Genomic DNA, 14,647 nt, shown 5'->3' with positions numbered 1-14,647 from the left:
GCTGAGGTGTATGATGAGGTTCTGCAGCAGCTGAGGTGTGTATGATGAGGTTCTGCGGCAGCTTAGGTGTGTATGATGAGGTTCTGCGGCAGCTGAGGTGTGTATGATGAGGTTCTGCAGCAGCTGAGGTGTATGATGAGGTTCTGCAGCAGCTGAGGTGTATTATGAGGTTCTGCAGCAGCTGAGGTGTATGATGTGGTTCTGCAGCAGCTGAGGTGTATGATGAGGTTCTGCAGCAGCTGAGGTGTATGATGAGGTTCTGCAGCAGCTGAGGTGTATGATGTGGTTCTGCAGCAGCTGAGGTGTATGATGAGGTTCTGCAGCAGCTGAGGTGTATGATGAGGTTCTGCGACAGCTGAGGCGTGTATGATGAGGTTCTGCAGCAGCTGAGGCGTGTATGATGAGGTTCTGCAGCAGCTGAGGTGTATGATGAGGTTCTGCAGCAGCTGAGGTGTATGATGAGGTTCTGCAGCAGCTGAGGTGTGTATGATGAGGTTCTGCAGCAGCTGAGGTGTGTATGATGAGGTTCTGCAGCAGCTGAGGTGTGTATGATGAGGTTCTGCAGCACCTGAGGTGTGTATGATGAGGTTCTGCAGCAGCTGAGGTGTGTATGATGAGATTCTGCGGCAGCTGAGGTGTGTATGATGAGGTTCTGCAGCAGCTGAGGTGTGTATGATGAGATTCTGCGGCAGCTGAGGTGTGTATGATGAGGTTCTGCGGCAGCTGAGGTGTATGATGAGGTTCTGCAGCACCTGAGGTGTGTATGATGAGATTCTGCGGCAGCTGAGGTGTGTATGATGAGGTTCTGCGGCAGCTGAGGTGTATGATGAGGTTCTGCAGCAGCTGAGGTGTGTATGATGAGGTTCTGCGGCAGCTGATGTCTGTATGATGAGGTTCTGCAGCAGCTGAGGTGTGTATGATGAGGCTCTGCGGCAGCTGAGGCGTGTATGATGAGGTTCTGCGGCAGCTGATGTCTGTATGATGAGGTTCTGCGGCAGCTGAGGTGTGTATGATGAGGTTTTGCGGCAGCTGAGGTGTGTATGATGAGGTTCTGCGGCAGCTGATGTCTGTATGATGAGGTTCTGCGGCAGCTGAGGTGTGTATGATGAGGTTCTGCGGCAGCTGATGTCTGTATGATGAGGTTCTGCGGCAGCTGAGGTGTGTATGATGAGGTTCTGCGGCAGCTGATGTCTGTATGATGAGGTTCTAAGGCAGCTGAGGTGTGTATGATGAGGTTCTGCGGCAGCTGAGGTGTATGATGAGGTTCTGCGGCAGCTGAGGTGTGTATGATGAGGTTCTGCGGCAGCTGAGGTGTGTATGATGAGGTTCTGCGGCAGCTGAGGTGTGTATGATGAGGTTCTGCGGCAGCTGAGGTGTATGATGAGGTTCTGCAGCAGCTGAGGTGTGTATGATGAGGTTCTGCAGCAGCTGAGGTGTATGATGAGGTTCTGCAGCAGCTGAGGTGTATGATGAGGTTCTGCAGCAGCTGAGGTGTGTATGATGAGGCTCTGCGGCAGCTGAGGCGTGTATGATGAGGTTCTGCGGCAGCTGATGTCTGTATGATGAGGTTCTGCGGCAGCTGAGGTGTGTATGATGAGGTTCTGCGGCAGCTGAGGTGTGTATGATGAGGTTCTGCGGCAGCTGATGTCTGTATGATGAGGTTCTGCGGCAGCTGATGTCTGTATGATGAGGTTCTGCGGCAGCTGAGGTGTGTATGATGAGGTTCTGCGGCAGCTGATGTCTGTATGATGAGGTTCTGCGGCAGCTGAGGTGTGTATGATGAGGTTCTGCGGCAGCTGATGTCTGTATGATGAGGTTCTAAGGCAGCTGAGGTGTGTATGATGAGGTTCTGCGGCAGCTGAGGTGTATGATGAGGTTCTGCGGCAGCTGAGGTGTATGATGAGGTTCTGCGGCAGCTGAGGTGTGTATGATGAGGTTCTGCGGCAGCTGAGGTGTGTATGATGAGGTTCTGCGGCAGCTGAGGTGTGTATGATGAGGTTCTGCGGCAGCTGAGGTGTATGATGAGGTTCTGCAGCAGCTGAGGTGTGTATGATGAGGTTCTGCAGCAGCTGAGGTGTATGATGAGGTTCTGCAGCAGCTGAGGTGTATGATGAGGTTCTGCGGCAGCTGAGGTGCATGATGAGGTTCTGCAGCAGCTGAGGTGTGTATGATGAGGTTCTGCGGCAGCTGAGGCGTGTATGATGAGGTTCTGCAGCAGCTGAGGCGTGTATGATGAGGTTCTGCAGCAGCTGAGGTTTGTATGTACTACTCCCTGATGCGCGGGGTTTGGCGGGGAGCACCGGGCGTCTCATGGGTCTTCCGCTTCCTCACATCAGGTCCATGTGAAGCAGGAGATGAAGTTCACCGAGGAGATGGAGGCTCAGATGATGGAGACCACGCAGCTGCCGGAGCCGGTCGATCTGCAGAAAAAGAAGAAAAGGAAGCAGCGATCCCCGGCCAAGGTAGAGCAGAGCCAGGTGTGTGCAGGACGGGTGCAGAGCAGGCGGAGCCGTATGTCACCACACACTACTGCTTGTCTTTCAGATCCTCACTATTAATGAGGACGGCTCGCTGGGATTGAAGATCCCCAAATGTCACGTGTGTGAGCACTGCAACGCCGCGTTCAGGACCAACTATCACCTGCAGAGACACGTCTTCATCCACACAGGTAACGGCGCAGGAGACGCGGGCAGTGGGGGGCACGGGAGACGCGGGCTGCATGGGGGCACGGGAGCACGAGCTGCAGGGGGCACGGGAGACACGGGCTGCGGGGGGGCACGGGAGACACGGGCTGCGGGGGGGCACGGGAGACACGGGCTGCGGGGGGCACGGGAGACACGGGCTGCGGGGGGCACGGGAGACACGGGCTGCATGGGGGCACGGGAGACACGGGCTGCATGGGGGCACGGGAGACACGGGCTGCGGGGGGCACGGGAGACACGGGCTGCATGGGGGCACGGGAGCACGAGCTGCGGGAGGCATGGGGGCACGGGAGACACGGGCTGCGGGGGGCACGGGAGACACGGGCTGCGGGAGACACAGGCTGCAGGGGCATGGGAGATACGGACTGTGGAGGTGCAGCACGGGGTCCATCATATTGTCAGCACCTGCTGTGATGCTCCTAGACGTTGCTGCCCCTCACATTGTTTCCCAGTCGTGCCTCCTATAAGTCCTGCGGCCAGAGCTGAGCATGCTCGGCAGTGGGACTCGGCAGTGGGGCTCGGCAGTGGGGCTCGGCAGAGGGGCTCGGCAGTGGGGCTCGGCAGTGGGGCTCGGCAGTGGGGCTCGGCAGTGGGGCTCGGCAGAGGGGCTCGGCAGAGGGGCTCGGCAGAGGGGCTCGGCAGTGGGGCTCGGCAGTGGGGCTCGGCAGAGGGGCTCGGCAGAGGGGCTCGGCAGTCGGTGATAAACATGTTTTGGGCCAGTAAGTGAGTCTCACCGCTCTCCCTCTCTCAGTAAATGGCGCCGCTGGTTGTAATGCAGACGTGTGGTTCATCAGTCACACCAGCGATGGCAGGTTACTGACCAGTGTCTCCCCGAGGTCGGCGTCTACCTGATGGCTGCGTTGTGTCGTTGCAGGGGAGAAGCCGTTTCAGTGCAGTCAGTGTGACATGCGTTTCATTCAGAAGTACCTGCTGCAGAGACACGAGAAGATCCACACGGGTGAGCGGCCGGCACCTGCTCCTCTCATGCTGCACCTGATTCCTTGTACCTGCAGACTCCAGGGCTAAGGGGTTGTGTTCTGCCATTATGTAGACTCCACTAATAGAAATTATCTTGTATCACAGGAGAAAAACCTTTCCATTGTGATGAATGTGGGATGCGCTTTATTCAGAAATACCACATGGAAAGACACAAGAGGACGCATAGCGGAGAGAAACCATACCAGTGTGAATACTGCCTACAGGTGTGTAATAATACCAGAGCGCTGCCCGCACCGTGTAATAATACCAGAGCGCTGCCCGCACCGTGTAATAATACCAGAGCGCTGCCCGCACCGTGTAATAATACCAGAGTGCTGCCCGCACCGTGTAATAATACCAGAGCGCTGCCCGCACCGTGTAATAATACCAGAGCGCTGCCCGCACCGTGTAATAATACCGGAGCGCTGCCCGCACCGTGTAATAATACCGGAGCGCTGCCCGCACCGTGTAATAATACCGGAGCGCTGCCCGCACCGTGTAATAATACCGGAGCGCTGCCCGCACCGTGTAATAATACCGGAGCGCTGCCCGCACCGTGTAATAATACCAGAGCGCTGCCCGCACCGTGTAATAATACCAGACTGCTGCTCGCACCGTGTAATAATACCGGAGCGCTGCCCGCACCGTGTAATAATACCAGACTGCTGCCCGCACCGTGTAATAATACCAGAGCGCTGCCCGCACCGTGTAATAATACCAGAGCGCTGCCCGCACCGTGTAATAATACCAGAGCGCTGCCCGCACCGTGTAATAATACCAGAGCGCTGCCCGCACCGTGTAATAATACCAGACTGCTGCTCGCACCGTGTAATAATACCAGAGCGCTGCCCGCACCGTGTAATAATACCAGAGCGCTGCCCGCACCGTGTAATAATACCAGACTGCTGCTCGCACCGTGTAATAATACCAGACTGCTGCCCGCACCGTGTAATAATACCAGAGCGCTGCCCGCACCGTGTAATAATACCAGACTGCTGCTCGCACCGTGTAATAATACCGGAGCGCTGCCCGCACCGTGTAATAATACCAGACTGCTGCCCGCACCGTGTAATAATACCAGAGCGCTGCCCGCACCGTGTAATAATACCAGAGCGCTGCCCGCACCGTGTAATAATACCAGAGCGCTGCCCGCACCGTGTAATAATACCAGACTGCTGCCCGCACCGTGTAATAATACCGGAGCGCTGCCCGCACCGTGTAATAATACCAGAGCGCTGCCCGCACCGTGTAATAATACCAGAGCGCTGCCCGCACCGTGTAATAATACCAAACTGCTGCCCGCACCGTGTAATAATACCAGAGCGCTGCCCGCACCGTGTAATAATACCAGAGCGCTGCCCGCACCGTGTAATAATACCAGAGCGCTGCCCGCACCGTGTAATAATACCAGAGCGCTGCCCGCACCGTGTAATAATACCGGAGCGCTGCCCGCACCGTGTAATAATACCAAACTGCTGCCCGCACCGTGTAATAATACCAGAGCGCTGCCCGCACCGTGTAATAATACCAGAGCGCTGCCCGCACCGTGTAATAATACCAGAGCGCTGCCCGCACCGTGTAATAATACCAGAGCTCTGCCCGCACCGTGTAATAATACCAGAGCGCTGCCCGCACCGTGTAATAATACCAGAGCGCTGCCCGCACCTTGTAATAATACCAGAGCGCTGCCCGCACCGTGTAATAATACCAGAGCGCTGCCCGCACCGTGTAATAATACCAGAGCGCTGCCCGCACCGTGTAATAATACCAGAGCGCTGCCCGCACCGTGTAATAATACCAGAGCGCTGCCCGCACCGTGTAGTAATACCAGAGCGCTGCCTGCACCGTGTAATAATACCAGAGCGCTGCCCGCACCGTGTAATAATACCAGAGCGCTGCCCGCACCGTGTAATAATACCGGAGCGCTGCCCGCACCGTGTAATAATACCAGAGCGCTGCCCGCACCGTGTAATAATAACGGAGCGCTGCCCGCACCGTGTAATAATACCGGAGCGCTGCCCGCACCGTGTAATAATACCGGAGCGCTGCCCGCACCGTGTAATAATACCGGAGCGCTGCCCGCACCGTGTAATAATACCGGAGCGCTGCCCGCACCGTGTAATAATACCGGAGCGCTGCCCGCACCGTGTAATAATACTGGAGCGCTGCCCGCACCGTGTAATAATACCGGAGCGCTGCCCGCACCGTGTAATAATACCAGACTGCTGCCCGCACCGTGTAATAATACCAGAGCGCTGCCCGCACCGTGTAATAATACCAGAGCTCTGCCCGCACCGTGTAATAATACCAGAGCGCTGCCCGCACCGTGTAGTAATACCAGAGCGCTGCCTGCACCGTGTAATAATACCAGAGCGCTGCCCGCACCGTGTAATAATACCAGAGCTCTGCCCGCACCGTGTAATAATACCAGACTGCTGCCCGCACCGTGTAATAATACCAGACTGCTGCCCGCACCGTGTAATAATACCAGACTGCTGCCCGCACCGTGTAATAATACCAGAGCGCTGCCCGCACCGTGTAATAATACCAGAGCGCTGCCCGCACCGTGTAATAATACCAGAGCGCTGCCCGCACCGTGTAATAATACCAGAGCGCTGCCCGCACCGTGTAATAATACCAGAGCGCTGCCCGCACCGTGTAATAATACCAGACTGCTGCTCGCACCGTGTAATAATACCGGAGCGCTGCCCGCACCGTGTAATAATACCAGACTGCTGCCCGCACCGTGTAATAATACCAGAGCGCTGCCCGCACCGTGTAATAATACCAGAGCGCTGCCCGCACCGTGTAATAATACCAGACTGCTGCTCGCACCGTGTAATAATACCGGAGCGCTGCCCGCACCGTGTAATAATACCAGAGCGCTGCCCGCACCGTGTAATAATACCAGACCGCTGCCCGCACCGTGTAATAATACCAAACTGCTGCCCGCACCGTGTAATAATACCAGAGCGCTGCCCGCACCGTGTAATAATACCAGAGCGCTGCCCGCACCGTGTAATAATACCAGAGCGCTGCCCGCACCGTGTAATAATACCAGAGCGCTGCCCGCACCGTGTAATAATACCGGAGCGCTGCCCGCACCGTGTAATAATACCAAACTGCTGCCCGCACCGTGTAATAATACCAGAGCGCTGCCCGCACCGTGTAATAATACCAGAGCGCTGCCCGCACCGTGTAATAATACCAGAGCGCTGCCCGCACCGTGTAATAATACCAGAGCTCTGCCCGCACCGTGTAATAATACCAGAGCGCTGCCCGCACCGTGTAATAATACCAGAGCGCTGCCCGCACCTTGTAATAATACCAGAGCGCTGCCCGCACCGTGTAATAATACCAGAGCGCTGCCCGCACCGTGTAATAATACCAGAGCGCTGCCCGCACCGTGTAATAATACCAGAGCGCTGCCCGCACCGTGTAATAATACCAGAGCGCTGCCCGCACCGTGTAATAATACCAGAGCGCTGCCCGCACCGTGTAATAATACCGGAGCGCTGCCCGCACCGTGTAATAATACCAAACTGCTGCCCGCACCGTGTAATAATACCAGAGCGCTGCCCGCACCGTGTAATAATACCAGAGCGCTGCCCGCACCGTGTAATAATACCAGAGCGCTGCCCGCACCGTGTAATAATACCAGAGCTCTGCCCGCACCGTGTAATAATACCAGAGCGCTGCCCGCACCGTGTAATAATACCAGACTGCTGCCCGCACCGTGTAATAATACCAGAGCGCTGCCCGCACCGTGTAATAATACCAGAGTGCTGCCCGCACCGTGTAATAATACCAAACTGCTGCCCGCACCGTGTAATAATACCAAACTGCTGCCCGCACCGTGTAATAATACCAGAGCGCTGCCCGCACCGTGTAATAATACCAGAGCGCTGCCCGCACCGTGTAATAATACCAGAGCGCTGCCCGCACCGTGTAATAATACCAGACTGCTGCCCGCACCGTGTAATAATACCAGAGCGCTGCCCGCACCGTGTAATAATACCAGAGTGCTGCCCGCACCGTGTAATAATACCAAACTGCTGCCCGCACCGTGTAATAATACCAAACTGCTGCCCGCACCGTGTAATAATACCAGAGCGCTGCCCGCACCGTGTAATAATACCAGAGCGCTGCCCGCACCGTGTAATAATACCAGAGCGCTGCCCGCACCGTGTAATAATACCAGAGCTCTGCCCGCACCGTGTAATAATACCAGAGCTCTGCCCGCACCGTGTAATAATACCAGACTGCTGCCCGCACCGTGTAATAATACCAGAGCGCTGCCCGCACCGTGTAATAATACCAGAGCTCTGCCCGCACCGTGTAATAATACCAGAGCTCTGCCCGCACCGTGTAATAATACCAGAGCGCTGCCCGCACCGTGTAATAATACCAGACTGCTGCCCGCACCGTGTAATAATACCAGAGCGCTGCCCGCACCGTGTAATAATACCAGAGCGCTGCCCGCACCGTGTAATAATACCAGAGCGCTGCCCGCACCGTGTAATAATACCAGAGCGCTGCCCGCACCGTGTAATAATACCAGACTGCTGCCCGCACCGTGTAATAATACCAGACTGCTGCCCGCACCGTGTAATAATACCGGAGCTCTGCCCGCACCGTGTAATAATACCGGAGCACTGCCCGCACCGTGTAATAATACCGGAGCGCTGCCCGCACCGTGTAATAATACCAGACTGCTGCCCGCACCGTGTAATAATACCAGACTGCTGCCCGCACCGTGTAATAATACCAGAGCGCTGCCCGCACCGTGTAATAATACCAGAGCGCTGCCCGCACCGTGTAATAATACCAGAGCGCTGCCCGCACCGTGTAATAATACCAGAGCGCTGCCCGCACCGTGTAATAATACCAGAGCGCTGCCCGCACCGTGTAATAATACCAGAGCGCTGCCCGCACCGTGTAATAATACCAGAGCGCTGCCCGCACCGGGTAATAATACCGGAGCGCTGCCCACGGGCGAGCAGTTGTGCTGGCACCGCCATCCTGAAAATCAGCTGTGTGATATAGCAGTAACATTGTGGATTAGATTTTATAGAACATCATTCACACACTGGAGAATTTCTGTAATGTAGATTGACGAAATCTACAATGAATCCATTTTTGCTGCAGATTTTGCTGATGATTTCCTGCTGTGGATTTGAGATTTTGGGGGATTTGTGCAGCCGGTCCTTGTGCTGATACGTTTCCGTGGGTTCAGCATCTCTGTACTAACCCGACCTTTGTTCTTACAGTACTTCTCCCGGACCGACCGCGTTCTGAAACACAAGCGCATGTGCCATGAAAACCGCGAAAGGAAACTGGGCAAAGGCTCCAGCAAATCTTCCCTCTTACCCTCCGACGGAGACATCTGCTTCTCTCCCACGTGTCAGGATGGGGCATTACCCAAGAAGAAGCAGAGGGCCGATAAGATGAAGCTCTTGGGGATGAGCGCGAAGGAAAACCCTCTAGAGAAACCAGAGCAAAAAAAGGAGAACGACTTCCTCCCCCTCTTCCCGGAAAATACCAAAGTGAAGGATGAATTCATGGTGGCCGAGTACGCGGTGGAGATGCCTCACGCTTCGGGCAGTGATTTGCACTTGCAGGAGGCGGTGGTGGGAGATATCAGTCCTACCAAGCTGCTGATTAAGAAAGTGAACAGCAAGAAGAGCATGAAGCTTGGGGTGCTGGAGCAGAGCTCGGCCATGACAGGACTCGCAGCCTTTGATGATGCCAAAGTGGCTAAGTACACCTTTGAGCTTGTAGATAAGCAGGCACTGCTGGACTCGGGAAGCAATTCAGACATGGATCACAATGATCCGCTCCAAGAAGGAAGCGCCAAACCAGCCAACAGCAGCGTCAGCTACGACGAGGCCATGCAGTTCTCCAAGAAGAAGCGCTACCTGCTGGCCGCCAGCACCAACAGCAGGGAGTACGCTCTGAACGTGGGCACCATGGCGTCTCAGCCGTCTGCCACCCAGGCAGCAGTGGCCAGCGTCATAGATGAGAGCGGCACGGCTGCCCTTATAGAGGCCCAGGCATTGAGTGTGGACATTAAGGCAAACCACGACAAGAATGTGATTCCAGATGAGGTGTTACAGACGCTCCTGGACCACTACTCACACAAGGCCAACGGGCAGCACGAGATTGCTTTTAGTGTAGGAGACGCTGAAGTCACCTCCAGTATTTCCATAAACTCTACAGAGGTGGGAGAATCCAGCCAGACAGAGACTTTGGGGTCCTCCATCCAGGTCCCCCAATCTGACAAGGCCAGCATGCTGCAGGAGTACAGTAAGTTTTTGCAGCAGGCTTTGGAGCGGACGAGCCAGAATGACGCCTATCTGAACAACACCAGCCTTAACTTTGTCACTGACGCCCAGAGTCTCTCCAGCACAACTACCTTCCCACCGCTGGACAAACAAGTCTACGCCACACTACCCATAAGCACCTTTCGAGCAGGTCTGAGCACCCCGCTCCGAGTATCCCCCGACAAATCTCACTTCGGCCTCATCGTGACCGACTCCCAGAACGCCTTCAGTTTCACAGCGGATGATGGTAGCCACACGTCTCCTGCATCGTCCTCTTCCACGCAGGATTTTATAGATCAAGTGACTGGACAGAAGAAGACGGAGGCTCAGACTGTCCTTCAGACCTACCAGCTTAATGCTTTTGAGCCGCCCTTTAGGGCACAGTACCATGGCAGTCGGCCTGGAATATCACCCCAGTTCAATGCTGCCAATGGACAGGTGAACCTGAGGCAGCCGGCCACCAGCAGTGATTTTACAGACTTTTCCCTGGTAAATGTTAATGAAAGCAGGACCCAGATGGCTTCTGCCCCTGACCCCGCTACTAGCCAGACTTTTGGCTAATTCACTCTCTTCGCCTTTTGTCACCAGAGAGGATTGTTGCATATTGCTAAACAAAGCGAGCCTTTCAAGAAGTCACTGTGTCACAGCAGACACCTGCGTGTAGCGTTACAGCAGACGTTGCTTTCTCCTCTGGGTCCGCTGCGCTGGCTGCTTCTGCTGTCTCGTGTGATGCAGCCGGCCGGCACTTTCTCCTGGGGGTCCGTGCCGCTGGCAGTACTCCTCCTGATCTCGTGTGATGCAGCCGGCCGGCACTTTCTCCTGGGGGTCCGTGCCGCTGGCAGTACTCCTCCTGATCTCGTGTGATGCAGCCGGCCGGCGCTTTCTCCTGGGGATCCGTGCTGCTGGCAGTGCTCCTCCTGATCTCGTGTGATGCAGCCGGCCGGCACTTTCTCCTGGGGATCCGTGCTGCTGGCAGTGCTCCTCCTGATCTCGTGTGATGCAGCCGGCCGACGCTTTCTCCTGGGGTCCGTGCCGCTGGCAGTACTCCTCCTGATCTCGTGTGATGCAGCCGGCCGGCGCTTTCTTCTGGGGGTCCGTGCTGCTGGCTGCTTCTCCTGTCTCGTGTGATGCAGCCGGCCGGCTCTTTCTCCTGGGGGTCCGTGCTGCTGGCTGCTTCCCCTGTCTCTTGTGTTGGAGCCGGCGCTTTCTCCTGGGGGTCCGTGCTGCTGGCTTCTTCTGATCTCTTATAATGCAGCCGGCCGGCGCTTTCTCCTGGGGGTCCGTGCTGCTGGCTGCTTCTGATCTCGTGTGATGCAGCCGGCCGGCGCTTTCTCCAGGGGGTCCGTGCTGCTGGCTGCTTCTCCTGTCTCGTGTGTTGGAGCCGGCCAGCGCTTTCTCCTGGGGGTCCGTGCTGCTGGCTGCTTCTCCTGCCGGCCGGCGCTTGGCTTTTTCTTTCCCTGTTCTGCATCCTGATATGTGAGGTCTGGGATAAGAGAAGCTGCACTTACTGCACACGCAGTCATCCCGACAGTAACAGGACCTGATTACCACAGGGTTTGGTCCTTGCTGTGCTCGATCTGCTGTGTTTAACCCTTAGGGGCCCACTGGAGATGCTGATTTTACCCCCAAGAAAGGTAAAAATTAGATATATGGCACTTTAAAGAAAACATTTCAAGTTGTGGTCCAGGCCAGGAGGGCGAGCTCTACAACCTGGGATCTCACAGGTTAAAGGAGCCGTCAGGGTTTGGGATGTTTTCTGGTCCCTGTTGATATCTGCAGAGCATTGCTCTGAGAGGTGTGTAACGTGGGTGCAATAGTCTGTAGAGGAGGCAAAGCACTTACCTTTCATTTATACCTTTTGTTTCTGGATTATTATTATTGTTTTCTGTGCACTTATTTAGGATTCTGGTTTTGTGTGACACATGAAGCTGTTGTACTTGTGGCCGGTGCACAGGCAGGGTATACATGTATACATATATATATACTTATATGTATGGACAGCTCTGTTACATTGTAGCTCTTGACATGGGGTCACAATTTATCTCTTTGTATTGATTATTATGCAGGCTGCATCCCGGTAGAGATCAGTCCCCGTCCCACTTGCACCTTTTAAATGTTTTTAGCTTTTTTTCTGCAATGTCTTAATGTTAGTGGCAGGAATAAGATTTAAAGAGAAAAAAAAAAGTTTTAGTTTTTCAGCTTTTTAGTTGTTTATTCAGTCACTCGCATCAGCACCCAAAGATCGTCGTATGTGAAATCCTCCAGCTTTATGGTAGAGAAGCTGCTGGTACATGTAGTACGTGAGGCGGACGGCACAACCATTGGCCAGAGGCTTCTCCTGCCATCTTGGAAGCTAACCTGTCACCTCGGAAAATGCTATTTCCCTGCAGTTATAGGGTTAATCTGCCTGGCCGCCACCCTGAGAGTGCGACACGCTGTGATCGGCGGCTGTAGCCGCGGCCGCTGTGCTGCCCAGCTGTCAGTCACAGTACGGGGCTGCGGTTACAGCCGCCGCTCACAGTATGTCGAGCAGCTCTGTGCGCGGTGTCTGCAGCCGCTCCGCACGTCCCAGGACTAACAGACGGCGGCGCCTCCCGGTCACAAACCAGTTTCTCACGGTAGCCGCACTCTCGGTACGGTGGCCAGGCAGCGTTGTAGCCCTAATTACCAGCAGATGACCCCACATTGTTTTCGGAGGTGACTTGTTCCCACTAACAGTCGCCCTTTTGTGTTTTTTATTTGCGCCCAAAATCCACCGTTGCATTGTAATAAAGAGCAACGTCCGCCCTCGTAACAGCTGCCGCTCCGCAGTCCGGCCCGTAGGGGGCATCATTCTTATATGTTGCGGCTGACGGCTACATCTGAATCCTGTGATCTGTTGTCGCTGCCCCTCCCCCACACATTGGCACTTCATATCATCAATGTGTACGGGCAGGGGACATTCAGGAGAATATTAGCCTTTGCCATTTCACGGCCGGAGTTGCTCTTTACGTTTCGCACTTTAGAGACGGGTGAGGACGGTGTCGTTCTGGGGGGCATTGTTCTGTGTTCGGCATCACGTCTCCTCATGGACCCTCGCGGTGTCACCGCTGCGCCTGACACTGTAATCCGTGTCCATTGGGACATTTCAGCTAAAGCACTTACACCGAAATATAGCACTTACATCACTCTGTGATTGGTAAATTATTGATATCGTCCTTATTAGAGCGCCTCATACAATGCTGCCACATTTAAAAATGGCGTCCAGATGGCTAAATCACCCGATTGTAGTCTGTGTCACAGTGTGTCAGTGCAGAATGGACCGACTGATACATTGTAACAAATGGTCACGTGTGATTTGTATCATTCATGTCCTTTTTGATGATTGGCTAAGATGAACCGGGGGTAAAAGTTTATGAAAGAGTTGCAGAGCTTTCCATTCTAGAAGGATTTGGCCTCTGATGACCCCGAGTTCAGAGGTCGGTCGTCCTCCTCCTCTGCAGTCCACATAGTGAGGGCTGTGAGGTGAACACTGCTGGGGCAGGAGACGTCCTGGTGGCGGTTTTGGCCCCGCTCCCCTGCACTTTATATACATTTGTCTCACCGTTTTAGTGGTACTTTTTATTTCACATCTCTGTGGAGGTTTGTTACGTCTGAAGCTTTAATGTGCTGGTGGTGATGGCTCCCGGGAGCCGTCCGGGGGGGCCCCGTCCAGCTGCTCGCACTAAACCGCTCTTACAGCCCTAACACCAGAGAATAATCCCACCTGATAAAAATTGGGGTTATAATCCCATCAGCTTTCCCACAGTCCTGAACAATAAATCCAACTACTTCCTTTCTGCACAGTGGTATATACCATCCATTCAGGGCTCTAGAAAAACCGGGTGCTTGCCCGTCACACCGGTCATGGCAGCGCTCGTGACCGGACGCACATATCTTTGGGGCTAATCCTAAATTCGGGGATTTCCTGCCCTGTAATGTCCGCTCTCAAGAGTAAGGAGGGGTCCGACCACGGGACGTGTGCAGGTACTTCTCTGCCCATGCACTTACCATGGGGGGAACCCGTTATGAGGGGGTGCCGTGATGGTATGGTAGTAATAATCACCTTCATGATCTCTCTTCCAGGGGACGTATTGTTCGTAATGCTGATGCTTTCTGAATACTTTCCCACATTGTAATTTCTATAAGTGATGGATCCCTGTGCGGGGCGCCGTGATTAAAGTGTCAGCCCTAATGTCCTCCGACTTCAAAAGGGTTTTCTGTAAAAGATTAAGATGAAAAGTTCTCCATCTTTCTATACACTTGTATTACTGTTCATCACAATATTCCAGCTCTTTGCTTCCTGTCAGTAAATTACCTAAAAATCTGATGTAGAGATTTTGTAACAGCTGACGACCTTGTCACCATGTACAGGCCGGGGGACAAAACCGCCGGTCCCTTCTGGTAAAGTAAGAGAACCCCACAATGATCGCTAAAGTAACCAGACACTGACAAAAGTGATAATGACAATTTCCTGAATATCAATGACAATCAGACTTAGCTCCTGAATTTTAGCTCAACAGAAAAACATAAAAAAACAGCTAATGTCCCGGCCCAGACACAAACGAGGGTCCTGAAACTCTGGATTTTGTTGCACGACCTTGAGAGGCGATCGCTGCACGCAGA

The 14,647-nt window shown here is 54.4% G+C and overlaps 1 protein-coding gene across 1 annotated transcript in view; it reads left to right on the top strand.

Moving 5' to 3' along the window:
- ZNF148 (zinc finger protein 148) overlaps positions 1–14,349 on the top strand; it is a 38,515-nt gene extending 24,166 nt beyond the window's left edge. Inside the window, exons 3-7 of the mRNA XM_073647545.1 lie at positions 2,337–2,462; positions 2,545–2,668; positions 3,577–3,660; positions 3,786–3,904; positions 8,951–14,349. Of these exons, the coding sequence (XP_073503646.1) occupies positions 2,337–2,462; positions 2,545–2,668; positions 3,577–3,660; positions 3,786–3,904; positions 8,951–10,564 (2,067 nt within the window). The 3' untranslated portion in view covers positions 10,565–14,349. The remainder of the gene's footprint in view (positions 1–2,336; positions 2,463–2,544; positions 2,669–3,576; positions 3,661–3,785; positions 3,905–8,950) is intronic.
- The last annotated feature ends 298 nt before the right edge of the window (positions 14,350–14,647 follow it).

This window comes from Phyllobates terribilis, unplaced genomic scaffold (assembly GCF_046119375.1).
Source record: "Phyllobates terribilis strain yellow unplaced genomic scaffold, ASM4611937v1 Scaffold_9__5_contigs__length_417890890, whole genome shotgun sequence".
Lineage (NCBI taxonomy): Eukaryota > Metazoa > Chordata > Amphibia > Anura > Dendrobatidae > Phyllobates > Phyllobates terribilis.
The sequence above is the reverse complement of the archived record's forward strand: the minus strand, read 5'-3'. Positions and strand labels throughout refer to the sequence as shown.